At 37.9% G+C, this 15,856-nt stretch overlaps 1 protein-coding gene and 1 pseudogene across 3 annotated transcripts in view; one reads left to right on the top strand and one right to left on the bottom strand.

Moving 5' to 3' along the window:
* CCDC57 (coiled-coil domain containing 57) overlaps positions 1-15,856 on the bottom strand; it is a 221,215-nt gene that overhangs the window by 147,952 nt on the left and 57,407 nt on the right. For all 3 annotated transcript variants that reach the window (XM_043962564.1, XM_043962563.1, XM_043962565.1), the window contains 4 exons: positions 15,688-15,762; positions 13,060-13,260; positions 6,566-6,724; positions 63-225 (listed from right to left, as the gene is read on the bottom strand). In XM_043962564.1, the coding sequence (XP_043818499.1) occupies positions 63-225; positions 6,566-6,724; positions 13,060-13,260; positions 15,688-15,762 (598 nt within the window). The remainder of the gene's footprint in view (positions 1-62; positions 226-6,565; positions 6,725-13,059; positions 13,261-15,687; positions 15,763-15,856) is intronic.
* Positions 2,073-2,653, top strand: LOC122725447 (annotated as a pseudogene).

The following is a 15,856-nucleotide window of genomic DNA, read 5'->3' as shown; positions in this document are numbered from 1 at the left end:
CTAGAAAATCCCATTTGATGTAATCTGGGAAGGACTTAATGTTAATATGACTTTGTACATACCTGGTTTCTGGCTGTTGTTAAGCCCTGTATCAAATCCTCTGATTTCTCATACTGGTTCCTTTCAGCATTTTCACAGCGACATTGCCAGTCCAGTTCCACCTGTACTTTATCACGTTCTAGAATCTGTTCCCGTTCCATTGCTAGAGACAACTGCTGTTTGTACCTAAGACAGGGGAAGAGACCAATGTTTTTCTCCCATACAGTTTGATAAAGGAACCAAAATGAAGAAAAGATTCACATTTTTTCTTAAAGATCATGTCTATATTAACCCTTTGGCTATGTGGTCACCCCATTCATTGACTATTTCACCTGTGTCTACTATAAAATGAAGGGATTAGACTAGATAACCTTTAAGGTCTCTTTTTTCCAGCTCTGAATTTACATTCCATGTCTGACTTACTGTGTATTAATTGGAAGCCATACTGAAAATAGTAAAAAAATAAAAATAGAACTTAGCCTCCTGAAACTTACCACGCCAATAAACAAAAAAGATGAACAAATGATGGAGTTTTTTTTTGTTTTATAACTTTTTTGGGGGGAATGGATTTTAAGTTTAGTGGAAGTCTTGGTGGGTAAAACAGGGAAATGAGAAGAGAATTGTTAGGAAAGAGAAGAGGTGGTTTATGTATCATTGGGATCACGGAATTTAGATCTGGAAGGATTCTTAGGCATAATCTAATCCAACCTCCACACTTTGTAGGTGAGGAATCCTACTCAAAAACCTTCAATGGCTTTCTACTACCTGTGAAATTAAGCCCAAATGCCTCAATATAACTAGAATATAACTTACTAGTCCACTGCTCTCATTTGTGTATACTACTCTAGCCAAACTGAATCACTTGCTATTATCCAAACACACACTGAAATCACTCTACCTGAAATCCCTTTTCTATGTCTACCTGTTAAAACCCGGCCCATCCTTCAAAGTCCTTTTCAAATATCACCTATTTCATGAAGCCTTTCCTAATCATCCTTCTTATGTTATATAATCACAGTATATAATATATATCACAATATATAATAATTATGCAATCTCTTTCTCTGAACCTATATAACACTACATGCTCTCTTTGTTATGTAATAGATGAAAAAAATGCTGACTGGATTCGGAGTCAGAAGACCTGTATTTGAACACCACCAGCTCTAGCATTTACTGTGTTGACCTTGGGCAAGTCACTTTAAGTTTCCTTATATACAAATAAAAAGGTTAAATCCAACATCTCTAAGCTCCTTTTTAGCTTCAAAATTCTATCTAGATTTAAATCCTATGATCCACTAAACAAACCTAATCTTCAACTTATTAGGCACCTACTAGGTGAAAAAAAAAACTGTGCCTAGGTGCTAGAGATGGAAAGACACAAAGATTCTGAGGGGCATCTGGAAGGATGCATTCCAAGTAGGGATGACACAGAAAATATAAAGGTTGAAAGAACCACTAAAATTTAAGGTGGCTGGAACAAAGAGTGAGGAAAAAGGGAAGAGTATGAAATAAGTCTGGAAATGTAAGTAGGAGCTAGAATGTGGAGGATTGTTAAGGTTAGATTTGAACCCAAGTCTTCTGAATCCAGAGCCAGTGCTCTTTCCACCATGCCAATGTAACCATTGACTTGTGCCTAAAGAATATTATTTGGGAAGTTATATAAAGAATGGGAAGTAACTGGAAGCAGTAAAACCAATTAGGAGGTTATTTTAGCAATGTAGATGAAGGGACTGAACAAGTGTGGTGGTCATGTGACTAAAGAGAAGGTGACAGATGCAAGAGAATCAAGGATGCTTATGAGATTATGAACATGGATGATTTGGATGACGGGGATTCCCAAAAAAGGAATATAGTAGTTTGAAGGAAAGGCAGATTTTTTTCTTTTTAGGGGGAAGCTGTTTGGGATATGATGAGTTTGAAAGGCATATGAGATATTCTAGGAGGATATGCCCAGCAAACATCTGATGTTGATTTATATTAATAATTATTTCTGCTTTCCTGGTTGGGCCAGTCTTTGGTAGGGCGCCAGCATGGGAGTCGACACTCGCCATAACAAGGACCAGAAAGTCCGGCACAAGGAGCCCAAGAGCCAGGACATCTACCTGTGGCTGTTGGTGAAGCTCTACCGGTTCCTGGCCCGTAGAACCAACTTGACTTTCAACAAGGTTGTGCTGAAAAGGCTGTTCATGAGCCGGACCAACCAGGCCCCCCCCACACACACACACTGTCCCTGTCCTGAATGATCAGGAAGATGAAGCTGCCGGGCAGGGAAAACAAGACAGCTGGGGTTGTTGGGACCATGACCAATGATGTGAGGATCCAGAATGTCCCTAAGCTGAAGGTTTGTGCTCTTTGTGTTACTAGCAATGCCCAGAATCGCATCCTCAAGGCTGGTGGGGAGATACTCATCTTTGACCAGCTGGCCATGAGCTCACCCAAGGGCAAGGGCACTGTCCTGCTGTCTGGTCCCTGGAAGGGCCGCGAGGTATACAGGCATTTTGGGAAGGCACCTGGCACTCCCCACAGCTACACCAAACCATATGTCTGATCCAAGGGCCGAAAGTTCGAGCATGCCAGGGGCCGCCGCACCAGCCAAGGCTACAAAAACTAATTCCCCTCCTCCTTGTTACATTAAAGATTTTTGGACAATTAAAAAAATATATTATTTCTGTTAAAATAGGCTATAAAAGCTCCTTGAGGACAAGAAGCTATCATTCTTTATTGCTTCCATAGCAAAGTACCCTTCTAACAGCAGATGCTTATCTTAGTTTCTGTAATACAGGTCATGCTGTTCCCTTGTCTAGAATATATTCTAGTTGTTTTATCTGAATCCTATTCTTCCTTCAAAGTCCAGCTGAGAACCTATCTCCTCCATAAAGCCTTCCAATTGCTCTTAGACAATTGTTAATTCTGTAGTTTTTTAAATGCTAGCAGTCTTCCTAGCCAAACTTTAAGTTCACTGAAAGCAAGCACCATGATTTCTGTTTCATCTGTCTCCGACACAGAACCTAGTCAGACATATCACATCTCCAATCGCCTTTCAGACATCTCAAACTAGATGTCCAGTACACATCTTAAATTCATTATGTCCAAAATAGAATTCAGTATATTTTCCCCTAATTCCCCACCCCGCCTCCTCCTACCTTCCATCTTACTATAAAGGGCAATGCCATCCTCCCAGTCCTTCAAATTCACAGCCTAGGAGTCACTAGATTCATCACTATCTCTAACCTCCCTCCCCCTGCCCTATCCAAGCTGATATCAAGGTCTGATTTCACCCTTTGCTACATCTCTTTTTTTTATTAATAAAGTATTTTATTTTTTTCCCGTTACGTGTAAAGACAGTTCTCGACTTTTGTTTATACAAGCTTTCCAATTTCAGATTTTTCTCCCTCCCTCCCCCCTCCCCTAGACAGCAGGTAATCTGATATAGGTTTGATATATATATATATATATATATATATATATATATATGCACACACACAATAACATTAAACACATTTCTGCATTAGTCATGTTATAAGAGAAAAATCAGAGCAATGATGAAAAACCTCAAAATAGAAAAACAACAGCACCAAAAACAAAAGAAATAGTATGATTCATTCAGCATCTATACTCCACAGTTCTTTTTTTTTCCCCCTGGATTTGGAGATCCTCTTCTATCATGAGTTCCCTGGAACTCTTCTGTACCATTGCATTGGTGAGAAGAATATAGTCCATCACAGTAGATCAACACTCAATGTTGATGATACTGTGTACAATGTTCTGGTTCTGCTCATCTCACTCATCATCAGCCCACACGAGACCCTCCAGGTTTCTCTGAACTCCTCCTGCTCATCGTTTCTCACAGCACAATAGTATTCCATTGCATTCATATACCACAACTTGTCTAGCCCTTCCCCAATCGATGGGCATCCCCTTAACTTCCAATTCCTTGCCACCACGTACAGTTTGCTACATCTCTTGAATATTCTGTCTTCTCTCCTCTGATTCTGCTGATAACACTCCTCACCTGCAATACTGCAATGGCCTGTTGGTGGGTTGGCCTTCCTCAAGTCTCTCTCCCTCTTCAATCCATCCTCCATTCAGTAAATAAAGTGATTTTCCTAAAGCACAAGTCTGATCCCTACTCAATTAATTCCAGTAGCTTCCTATTGCCTCCAAGAGCAAATGTTGAGCATTCAAAGCCCTTCCTGACCTAACTACCTCTTATCCTTCCAGTCTTCTTATACCTTACTTCCTGACATGTACTCTCCAACCAAGTGAAAATAGCCTTCAGACTGTTTTATGAACAGGAAACTCCATCTCTTGGCTCCAGGCATTTTCTCTGACTGTCCCCCATGCCTGGAACACTTTTTCTCCTCCAATCTGATGACTGACCTTCCTGGCTTCCTTTAAGTCCCAACTAAAATACCATTTCTACAGGAACAATTTTCAGGGAATATACTTTGTTTGGGGGGCTTGTTGGGAAGGGTCTATAGTCTCACTGCAAAATGCATTAATAAATTTGCAGAGGAGAGAGGGAAAGAAGAATGAAGGTAGGACTAGGAAATGAACATCTGTCTTTTTATCTCTATCATGCTCATTTCTCCTATAAGAGAGTGTAGGTGAGAAGAGATACTAAGTAATATTATAGTCTTTATGTATTTCAATCAATCAATTAAGAAACATTTATTAAGTGCCTCTTATGTGCTGGCCAAAGGGCTAATTAGGTTCTGGGAATACAAAGTGAGGGAAAAGACAGTTCCTGTTCTCAAGGAGTTCATAATTTAAAAAGAGAGACAACATGTAAAAAACTATGTGCAAGTAAGTTATGTGTGGGCAGTTAGGTTGCACAGTGGGGAGAGTGGTAGGCCTAGAGTCAGGAAGACTCATCTTCATGAGTTCAAATCTGGTCTTAGGGGGGCAGCTAGGTGGCGCAGTGGATAAAGCACTGGCCCTGGATTCAGGAGGACCTGAATTCAAATCTGGCCTCAGACACTTGACACTTACTAGCTGCGCGACCCTGGGCAAGTCACTTGATCCTGTTTGCCTCTGTTCCTCATATGGAGAAAGAAATGGCAAACTACTCTAGTATCTTTGCCAAGAAAACCTCAAATGGGGTCACAAAGAGTCAGATACAAATGAAATAACTGAACAACAACAAAAAAACCCCAAAAGTTATCTATAGGATAAATTAGAAATAACCTCAGAAGGCAGGCACTGATATTAAAGAGGACTGGGAAAGCCTTCTTGCAGAAAGCAAGACTTTAGATGAGACTTGAAGGAAGACAGGGAAGCAAGGAGGGGAAAGCATTCCAGGCATAGGGCTCAAATAGTGGAATCCTCTAATCTTATCTCATTTTGCCCCGACCTCAAAAATGTATAAGGCAAGTCTGGAAGTGTTAAGGATGTGAGAAATATGGATTTTAAGTATTCAGCTATCACCAGGATTAACTTATAATTTATACATAAAAAATTCACATTTGTATCTCACTTTTCATCTAATAGTTCCACAGAAGAGGCAACATAAGTATTGTCAATTCTATTTTATAGATAAAGGAAACTCAGAGTTAAGTGCCTTACCTATGTAACTTAAAAGGGACAGAACTCGTTTATGAACTCCACTTTTCTGATTTATATCCAACACCCAATCTGCTACATCATAATGACAGGTTTTAAATAGTAGCACCACACTTGAACTTCAGCTTTGACTCTAAGTCAAGTGCTCTTTTCACTACCCAAACCAATGGATATATTATAGATAATCCAGTCATATATAAAACTACCTGAAAAATACTACAGAATTATCAAAATCATCCTAAAGACTAAGATCTAGAGGAGGACTCAAGATGGTGAGAAACAACAGGAACCTGCCTCTGCTCTCCCAAATTCCCCTCCAAACAACTTTAAATAACACCTCAAAACAAATTCTGGAGGGGCAGGACCCACAAAAGGATGGGGTGAAACAATTTTCCAGATCAAGACAATTTAGAAGGACTGCAGGAAAGATCTATCTTGCTTGGATTAAAAGGGAGCAAGACACGGTGCAGACAATGTCCAAGAAAGCCAGCTAGAGGTCCCCAACCCCAGCACAGGTCAGCAAATGACGCTCTATGGTTCCAGAGCAGTAGGCCACCTGCACAGCAGGCAAGCTGTGAGGCCTCCAGCCCCCAGCACAGCAGGTGACTGAACATGCCTGGCAGTCCCAGTGGCCCCAGTGCAATAGGCAAGACCCGGCCCAGAGATCCTGACACAAGAAGCTTGGGACAGTAGCCTTTGTACCCTAGAAACAGAGCTCAATTTTAAAAGTCATGAAATAGGCTGGAAAATGAGCAAAAAACAAACAAAAAACCAAAAAAACCACCATAGGAAGCTACTATGGTGACAGGGAAGATCAAAAGACAAACTCAGAAGAGGACAACAATGTCATGTGAAGTCTCAAAGAGAAATATGAATTGGTCTCATGCCCAAAAGACTAGGATATCATCTGTTAGTACTTCACCTTGATTTTTAGTACAAATATAACCTTGGGGCTTTTTACCTTTCAATGTCTTGTTGGAATCGGGCCAATTGTGCCTTGAGCTTCACCTCTTCTTCCTGTAGCGCATGGATCTGAAGGTCTCTGGAAATAGTTTCCTTGGATATTTGTGCAATCTGAGCATCCCAGGCAGACTTCATTGCTGCTACATCCTCTTGAAGCCTACCGAAAAAAGAACATTAAAAAAAAATATATATATGTGTATGTGTGTGTATACACATACACATATAAAAAACATGTACAGAGCTAATATAGAAATATATATTATAAACATATACATGTGTATATGTGTGTATGTACACACAATACAACTATGATATGTAAGTTATAATGAAAGGTAATGTGGTCTAGTAGATAGCTGGTCTTGGAATTGGGAAGACTCAGGTTCAAGTATGGTCTCTGACACATACTAATAACTATGTGATCCTAGGCAAATCATCTAATCTCTCAGCATCCAAGATAGTTTTCTAAGAATAAAAGTTGAAGAATAGGTGATATTATTTGTCCTTAATTTCTAAAAGGACTAAGAACATCATGGGGTGATGTTTTGACTTGCACATGAACTGGATTTAAGTGAAACAGAGTTGCACAAAGTCATTAGCTTCACTCTCTCTTCCTGAGTCATTGAAGTCCAGTGGCAGGACAAAAGTCAAGATGACTGGCAATGGTCTGGGATGCAGTGGGTAGAAATTACAGATCTAGTCGTTCCCCAAAAGAGTCAATACATACATATAACAACTTGTCCAGTCCAAAAATTAAATTCCACAAGTTAAGTCAAATATATCTCCCACATTTGTGAGTCTAGATAAAAGGAAAGTTCAGTATTGTACAAACATGAAGTACTAAAATAGGTTTGAGCATAACCCTCAAATAACCTCAACAGTAGAGTGACACCTGTAAAGTTACCAATCATGTCATCCCCCTACTCAATAAATTCCAGTGGTCCTCTATTGCTTCTAGAAGCAAACACAAATTTATCTCCTTAGCATTCAAAGCTCTTTCTAACCTAGTCTCCTCCTATCTTTTCAGTCTTTTTACACTTTACTCACTGACATACACTCTTTGGTACAGTAACAATGGCTTCCTGGCTGTTCCACAAATTAGCTATTCCATCTCTTGGCTCACAAAATTCTTTCTGGCTGTCCTTTATGCCTGGAATACTCTTCCTACTCTGCTCAACCTAATGTCCTCCCTTTAGTTAAGTTCTAACTAAAATCACTTGTTTTACTGGTAGCCCAACCCTTCTTTTCTTTTTCTTTTTCTTTTTTTGGTGAGGCAATTGGGGTTAAGTGACTTGCCCAGGGTCACACAGCTAGTAACTGTCAAGCATCTGAGGACGGATTTGAACTCAGGTCCTCCTGAATCCAGGGCCGGTGCTCTATCCACTGCACCACCTAGCTGCCCCAGTCCAAACCTTCTTAATTCTAGTGCTTTTCTCCTATTAGTTCCTATTTTTATCATGTATATAGCTTTCCTCATAAATATATTCATTTGCATGTTTCCTCCCCCATCAGACTGTAAGCTCCTTATGGGCAAGAACTGTCTTTTGCCACTTTTTATATTCCTGGTGCTTAGCATATCACCTGGCACATAGTAGGCACTTAATAAATGTTTATTGATTGACTGAATAATTATAGAATACTTAGAAGTCGAGCTATCAATGTATACAGAGGAACTGTATTATATAGTATTATATATTATATTATATATAATATATATATTATATTATATAGTAATATAGATATTACTACAAAACACTTCACAAATATAGACAGACGTAAATAAATGGAGAAATATTAATTGCTCATGAGTAAGCCAAGCCAATGTAATAAAAATGGTAATAATAAAAAAATCAAAGAACTAAAGAGCTAGAAAAATAATTAAATTCATCTGGAGAAGTTAAAGGTCAAGAATTTGAAAGGAATTAATGAAAAAAAATGAATAAAGGGCCTTAACAGTTTCAGATCTCAGCATATGCTATAAAGCAGTAATCAGCCAAACAATATACTATTGGTTAAAAAAGAAAAATCAGGGGGAAACTAGGTGGCGCACCAGCCCTGGATTCAGGAGGACCTGAGTTCAAATCCAGCCTCAAACACTTGACTCTTACTAGCTGTATGACCCTGGGCAAGTCACTTAATCCTCACTGCCCCACAAAAAAGACAAAAAACAAACAAAAGAAAAATCAATCAACAGGTAAGCTTCAAATATATATAGTACTTAGATAGCAAAGTTGCACCATTTGTTTATGATGCCCCATACTGGCCATGAAGTGAGCAGCATTCTTCAATACCAGTCCTCAGGAATCATGGTTCATCATTACAGAGATTAGAGTTCTTAAAGTCTTTCAGAATTACTCATTTTAAAAATATTGATCTTATGGGTCTTCTGCACTTTAATGCATTCATTCCATCAAGTATTCCCAGGTATTTCTGAAACTATCATGGTTGGTCATTTACACTGTTAAGAGTTCCTAATTCCTTCAAAGTCATCTACCATATTGTTGTCATTGTATGAATTGTTCCCCTGCCTGTGTTCACTTCATTCTACATCAGTTCATAAAAGTGTTCCTAGGCTTTTCAACGATGAGATCCATTATCATTTCTTATAGCACAATAGTATTTTGTTATATGCATATATCCTAATTTGTTCATCTATTACCCAATCGATGATTACCCTCTTAGTTTTAAAAGAGCTGTTCTGTTTTATCAACATAGGACCTTTTCAACTATCTTGACCTCTTTGGTATAGAGACCTAGTAAAATAGGTGAAAAGACAGGTACAACTTAGTAACTTTTGGGGCATAATTCCAAACTGCTATACCAGATTCTGGGCCAACTGATACCAACAATGTATCGAGGGACTAGCTGTTTTCCCATGGCTCCTCCAATATTTGTCTTTTTTTTTTGTGGTCAGCTTTGCCAATCTGATGTGTATGAGGAAGAGCCTCAGAGATGCTTTAATTTGTATTTCTTTTATTATTACTTATTTGGAGCATTTTTTCTGTCTTCCCTTCAGAAATGCCTATTCATATCTTTTGGCAATTTACCATTTGGGGAATGACTCCTCTTTGTATAAATTTGAATAAGTTCCTTATATATCTTGGAATGAGACCTTTATCAGAAAAATGTGCTGCAAAGATTTTCCCCCCAAGTTAACTGTTTTCTTTATAATCTTAGTTGTAACAGATTTGTTTGTGCAAAACCTTTTTAATTTTACATAACCAAGATTGTACAATTTATCTTCTGTGATTCTCTCTATACCTTGTTTTGGCCATGAACTCTTTGGCCATCCACAGATTTGAGAGGTAATTTCTTTCTCATTCTCTTGTCTATAAAGTAATCTTTTATATCTAGGCAATGTATCAATTTGGAGCTTATCTTGGTATATAATGTGAGGTGTGGGCCTATATCTAGTTTCTGCCAGACTGCTTTCTAAGTTTTCCCAGTAGTTTTTGTTAAATATTAAGTCCATGATCATAGAACTGGAATTTTGGAGTTTATTACCACTAGGCTAACAGCTTTGTTTGCTCCTGTGTGTTATATAATATCCAATATGTTCCACTCTCTATCTTTTTAAAAAGTACTATACCATTTTGAGAATTACTACTGCGTAATAAAGTTTGAAATTTGGTACTGCTAGGCCATCTCCCTCCATTATTTCCTTTGAAATTCTGGACCTTTTCTTTTTTGCAGAGCAATGAGGGTTAAGTGACTTGCCCAGGGTCACATAGCTAATAAGTGTCAAGTGTCTGAGGCCAGATTTGAACTCAGGTCCTCCTGAATTCAGGGCTGGTGCTTTATCCACTGCGCCATCTAGGTGCTCCCACTTTTCCTTCTCTAAATGAATTTTGCTATTATTTTTCTAATACTGAAAGTAAGCCTGTTAGTTAAATTGGTGTGACACTAAATAAATTAATTAAATTAGGTATTAGAAGAACAATTATTCTTTTTTTGTTGTTTTGTTTTTTGGGTTTTTTTGTAGGGCAATGGGGGTTAAGTGACTTGCCCAGGGTCACACAGCTAGTGTCAAGTGTCTGAGGCCGGATTTGAACTCAGGTACTCCTGAATCCAGGGCCGGTGCTTTATCCACTGTGCCACCCAGCTGCCCCTACAATTATTCTTTTTAATCAAAATAGCTAATACTTTGTTGTTTTTTAAACCTACTTCATAGTTTTATTTATTAATTTAATGTGCCTTTTTTTTTGTTTTGCTTTCAATTTTATTGATCACTCCCCTGATTGTCAGGATCTCTATTTTTGTCTTTTATTAGAGGTTTTTAATTTGTTGGTTTTCTAGAATTTTTTAGTTGCATGTCCATTTCATTGATTTGTTTTCCTTTTGTTGGGGATAAAAAAATTTCCCCAAAGGACCAATTTGGATAAAGCCCCAAAACTTTGGTCATTTTTCTCACTGTTATATTTTTAAGTTTAAAAAAAATTTGACAACAAAATCCACCTTCTCTCCCTTAGGCTTCCCCATTCCTTATAGAAAAAGAGAAAAACAAAACCTTTGTAACAAATATGTATAGTCAAGCAAAACAAATGCTGGCATTAGCCACTTCAAAAAAAAATATGTCTCAATCTGTACTTGAATCCATCATCTCTCTGTCAAAAGATTTTTTATAACGAGTCCTCTGGTATTGTGTTTGGCCATTACACTGACATTCCCACTTTATGATTAGACCTGTTTTTGAAGACTATTTAGAAGTTGACTCCACTCTAATTCCACTCTCCCTCTTAAGCACCCTTTCTTCCCTCTCTCCCTGGTCCTACCTGCTTCCCTGATAAGTTCAATTTCTACACCTAACTCTTTGTGTGTTTTATAAGTGTGTATTCAACATTTCTTTGTCCAGTTTAGCTTAAATTAAGGTTCTTATGATATCCACTCCTCTTCTCCCTTTCATCATATTCTTCATTAGTTTCCAAGTTTTGAATTTGTTCCCTGATTCTAATTCATCCTATGTACTGCTCCAGAATAATCATTCTAAGGCAAAGGTCTGATAAATACAATTCCTCCAAACAAACCAATCTGCAATAGTTTCCTACTGTCTGACAAGTAAAGTTCAAACTCATTTCATTAAAATGGCATTACTCGGGGCAGATAGGTGGCACAGTGGATAGAGCACTGGCACTGGATTCAGGAGGACCTGAGTTCAAATCTGGCCTCAGACACTTAACAATTCTAGCTGTGTGACCCTAGGCAAGTCACTTAACCCCAATTGCCTCAAAAAAAAAAGAAAGAAAGAAAGAAAGAATAATGGCATTACTTCTTTATTTGGCTCCAACCTACCTCTTTATCTTTATCTCCCACTATTTCCCCTCAAGCATCCTGTACTGCAGACAAATTGAATTATGTTATCTTCCAATAACTTCTTATGGTCCCTTTGTTTTTTCTTAGAATATTCCTGCCTGATATCCTGTCTCCCTAAATCCTACCTGCCTTTAAGACTCAGTTTAAAACTTCTTCCATAAAGTCTCCCCTGATGAACCTTCTGCCCCACTCTGGCTGCTCCTGCATCAGAAAAAAAATCACTCTCCTTTGAACCTCCATAGCACTTAGCTCTCTTCTGAAACATTTTATATATTATTATAATCATTTGTATATCTGTCTCCCAAACCTGATTATAAGTTCCTTGAGAGCAGGTACTATGTCTTATCTATTTTCATATTGCCCATTGTGCTTATAATAAGCACAGTGATTTGCATGTAGGAGATACTTAGTTTTCTACTAAATAAATGAATATGTGAAAGAATATGTAACAACAACAACAAAAAAAGAATATGTAACTTCCTGGTTTTTTTTTTCTGAAGAAGCCATTTCTCCAAAATATAAATGCAAACTGGGAGATAATTCCCTTGAGATAGATAAGACTTGGAATGCGTGTCCAAGGAAGATAAAATGCTTGTTGAGTATAATAAAGAACAGCACCACACCAAAGCCCTTTATGCACCAAACTTCAAGCACTAATGAAAAACAGACTATTCTGTAACAGCAAGGAAACCTAGTCTATCTTATGATATGAAGAAAAAATAAGAATGTCTGGCATGAGGTAGCAGAAAGAACACTCCTTCGGAAGTTATCTGATTTCAATATTAATTATGATAACTGAACATTTATGCTATATTTCTCATATATGAGATAGAATTTAATCATGTTTCATGACCAGTGGGTTTTCAAATTAAAACTGACTCAGGTCAACAAGACTAAAAAATAAGAGATAATGAGTAAGACATATTGGGCAAGTAGATGTACATGTAAGGGCATGTCTCAGATCCTTACAGTTGAGCCACAGAAATATCTATTAGCAATTAATTCACTTTGGTCATTCTGTGCCTTCATTTCCTTTTATTTAAAATGAGGATAATAATCACTAGGCAACAGTAAAAAGAACTCCTATGAAAGTAGTTTTCTGATTATAAGTATATAATCAGAAACACATAACTAATGATGTGAGTACTTTCCATTTCAGTTTATTAATATAAGAATCTAACTCACTTTGCAATGACAATATCCTTTTCTTTTAAGGCATCAACCTGTCTCCACTCAGCCCTCCTTAGTTCCATCTCAAGAGTATCATGACTGGCTTGGTGTTCAAGAACCTTGGCCTCCAGCTTCTGTACATGTTCCACATTGGCCTCCTTCACTGCAGTTAGCACGGCATCCTTTTCTCTGGCAAAGCGATCCAGCTCTTCATGTCTGAAAGACAGAAAACCAGAAGGTAAAAAACAACCTGTATGGATATTAATTTTAAAATCTCTGAGATTCAAGCAATTCTATTTCTGGATTCCACCAGACAGAAATTGTTTCCTTCCTATATGAAAATTTCCATAGCACTTTGTACCTCTCATGTGGCAGTTACACTTTTACTTTGTATTGTAAAGCTACAGTTTTATAACAGTATACTTTTCAGATCTCTATTAAAATACTTTGTCTTTAATAGCATGAAGTACAGTATCTTCTATCTAGGGGACAGTGATTAAAAGGTTCTTGCTGATGTGTCTTATCACCCTAAATTGGTGTCTCAGTGTCTTGATCTGCATTTATTCTACCAAATAGAGAGAGAGATATGGTCTGACTTTGAAAATGAAACCAATGAAAACTCAGTATGACTTAAAGGCCCTTCTATCCTCCACTATCTTTCCTATTTTCCCTACTTCTCACAATCTTGAGCAGAAGCATACTTATCAGGGTGTTGGGTTCAAGATCCAGTTGCATTGATTATATGCAGTTCTGGGTCACAGTTCCAGGGCAGAGAAGAGTCTCTGTGGTCACTCACAAAGGAGCAGGGGCCCTGGTCTCAGTTCCAAGGCAGAAAGGAGAGATAGCATTTGCAACCACAGGCAAACAGGGAATCACAGTTCCAGGGCCAAGAAGAACACTAGAATTTGTAACTACAGGGGAACAAGGTCCTTTCCTGAATTAAGACCATAGCACAGGCCAGGTAAGCAGCGACTACACTTCTCCTTAGATACCACCTTGGAAGCACTGAAAACAGACCCCTTGAAAACAGCAGCATGAAAAACCTGAAGCTTGGGACAGTGCTCCCCCACTCCCAGGTGAGCAGAATTCAACTTTACTATAAAGTTCAAAGTGAAGAAATAGAATGGGAAAAAATAAGCAAACAACAACAAAGAACCTGACCAGAGAAAGTTACCACAGTAACAGGGAAGATCAAGATACAAACTCAAAGAAAAAGAACGATGTCAAATTATAAAAAGAGAGTCAACAGACTGGAAAAGAGGCACAAAAAATAATGAAGAAAATAAAAAGCAGAATTGGCCAAATGGTGAAAGAGGCACAAAAATCAAATGAAGAGAAGAACCTAAAAAGCAGAATTGGCTAAATGGAAAAACTACAAAAATTCACTGAAGAAAAGAACTAGTTAAAAAGTAGACTTGGTCAAATTGAAAAAAAAGTACAAAAGCTCATTAAAGAAAATAATTTCTTTGGCAAGTAGAAGCTAATGAGTTCATGAGACACCAAGTAGAAGCATACCTTCCTTGTAGTTATTAAGAGAATTATTAAATTAGTATACCTAATGAACCTTCTTCCTCTGGTAGAAACAAAAGAATTGAAAATGTACTTGAAAAAGGAAGAACAAAGCACATGCCAGAAGAGATCTCAGAGGTCATTTAATCTAAGCCCTATGTAGTACATGAATCCTTTCTACAACATCCCTAACAAAGGGTCATCTAGTTAGAGACAAAGAATTCAATATCTCCCAAAATAGCTTACTCCTTTGTGGGGCAGCTCTTATGTTAGAACAAAAATCTACTTCCCTGTAACTTACACTCACTATTCCTAGTTCTACCTTCTGGAACCATACAGAGGAATTTCAATTTATTTTCCACATAATAGTTCTTCAGATACTTGAAAATAGCAAATCACCTCTACTCTCTGATTTCCTTATTCTACTCTCTTCTCCACAGTCCCATTCTGTAACATCTTCCCTTCTACACATATCCCAAGTATTCATTTTCTTTTTTTCTTTTCTTTCTTTCTTTTTTTTTATTTTTGCAGGGCAATGAGGGTTAAGTGACTTGCCTAGGATCACATAGCTAGTAAGTGTCAAGTGTCTGAGATCGAATTTGAACTCAGGTCTTCCTGAATCCAAGGCCAGTGCTTTATCCCCTGCACCACCTAGCTGCCCCAACAGGTACTCATTTTCTTTAGGCTCTCACCTTCCTTCTCTCTTTCAAACTTTGACTTTGTGATGTTCCTTTATATTCAGGTATAAATGACTGATAATAGTTTAATGTGTTGTCATTTCAGTGAAGAAATTCTAATTTTAAGCATTATTGAAAAGAAGGGATAGGAGGAAAGGAAACTGATATCACACCAAATAATTTTTCGCTTGTTCCACTCATTTATTTTTATTTTTTTAAGTGAGGCAATTGGGGGTTAAGTGACTTGCCCAGGGTCACACAGCTAGTAAGTGTTAGGTGTCTGAGGCCAGATTTGAACTCAGGTACTCCTGACTCCAGGGCCGGTGCTCCATCCACTGCGCCACCTAGCTGCCCCCATTCCACTCATTTATAAAGTTAGTCCTTTATACTTTCTCCCTCTTCCCAGTATACCATTTACCACTTTCCTTCTTGCCACTAAGGAGCCAAAAATACTTACTTCCTTTTAAATATTTCTTCTTCTTTTTTCCTGATTACTTGTACAGACTGGAGTTTATCCTCTAAGTCTTTTATCCTAAAAAATCAAAATTGGAGAAGAAAACAGACATGAAAGAATTAAAATAAAGACTACAGAAATGAGGGGCAGCTAAATGGTACAGTGGATAGAG

The sequence above is a fragment of the Dromiciops gliroides genome, chromosome 4 (genome assembly GCF_019393635.1).
Source record: "Dromiciops gliroides isolate mDroGli1 chromosome 4, mDroGli1.pri, whole genome shotgun sequence".
Classification (NCBI taxonomy): domain Eukaryota; kingdom Metazoa; phylum Chordata; class Mammalia; order Microbiotheria; family Microbiotheriidae; genus Dromiciops; species Dromiciops gliroides.
Note: the sequence above shows the minus strand (reverse complement) of the source record. Positions and strands in the feature narration are given on the sequence as shown.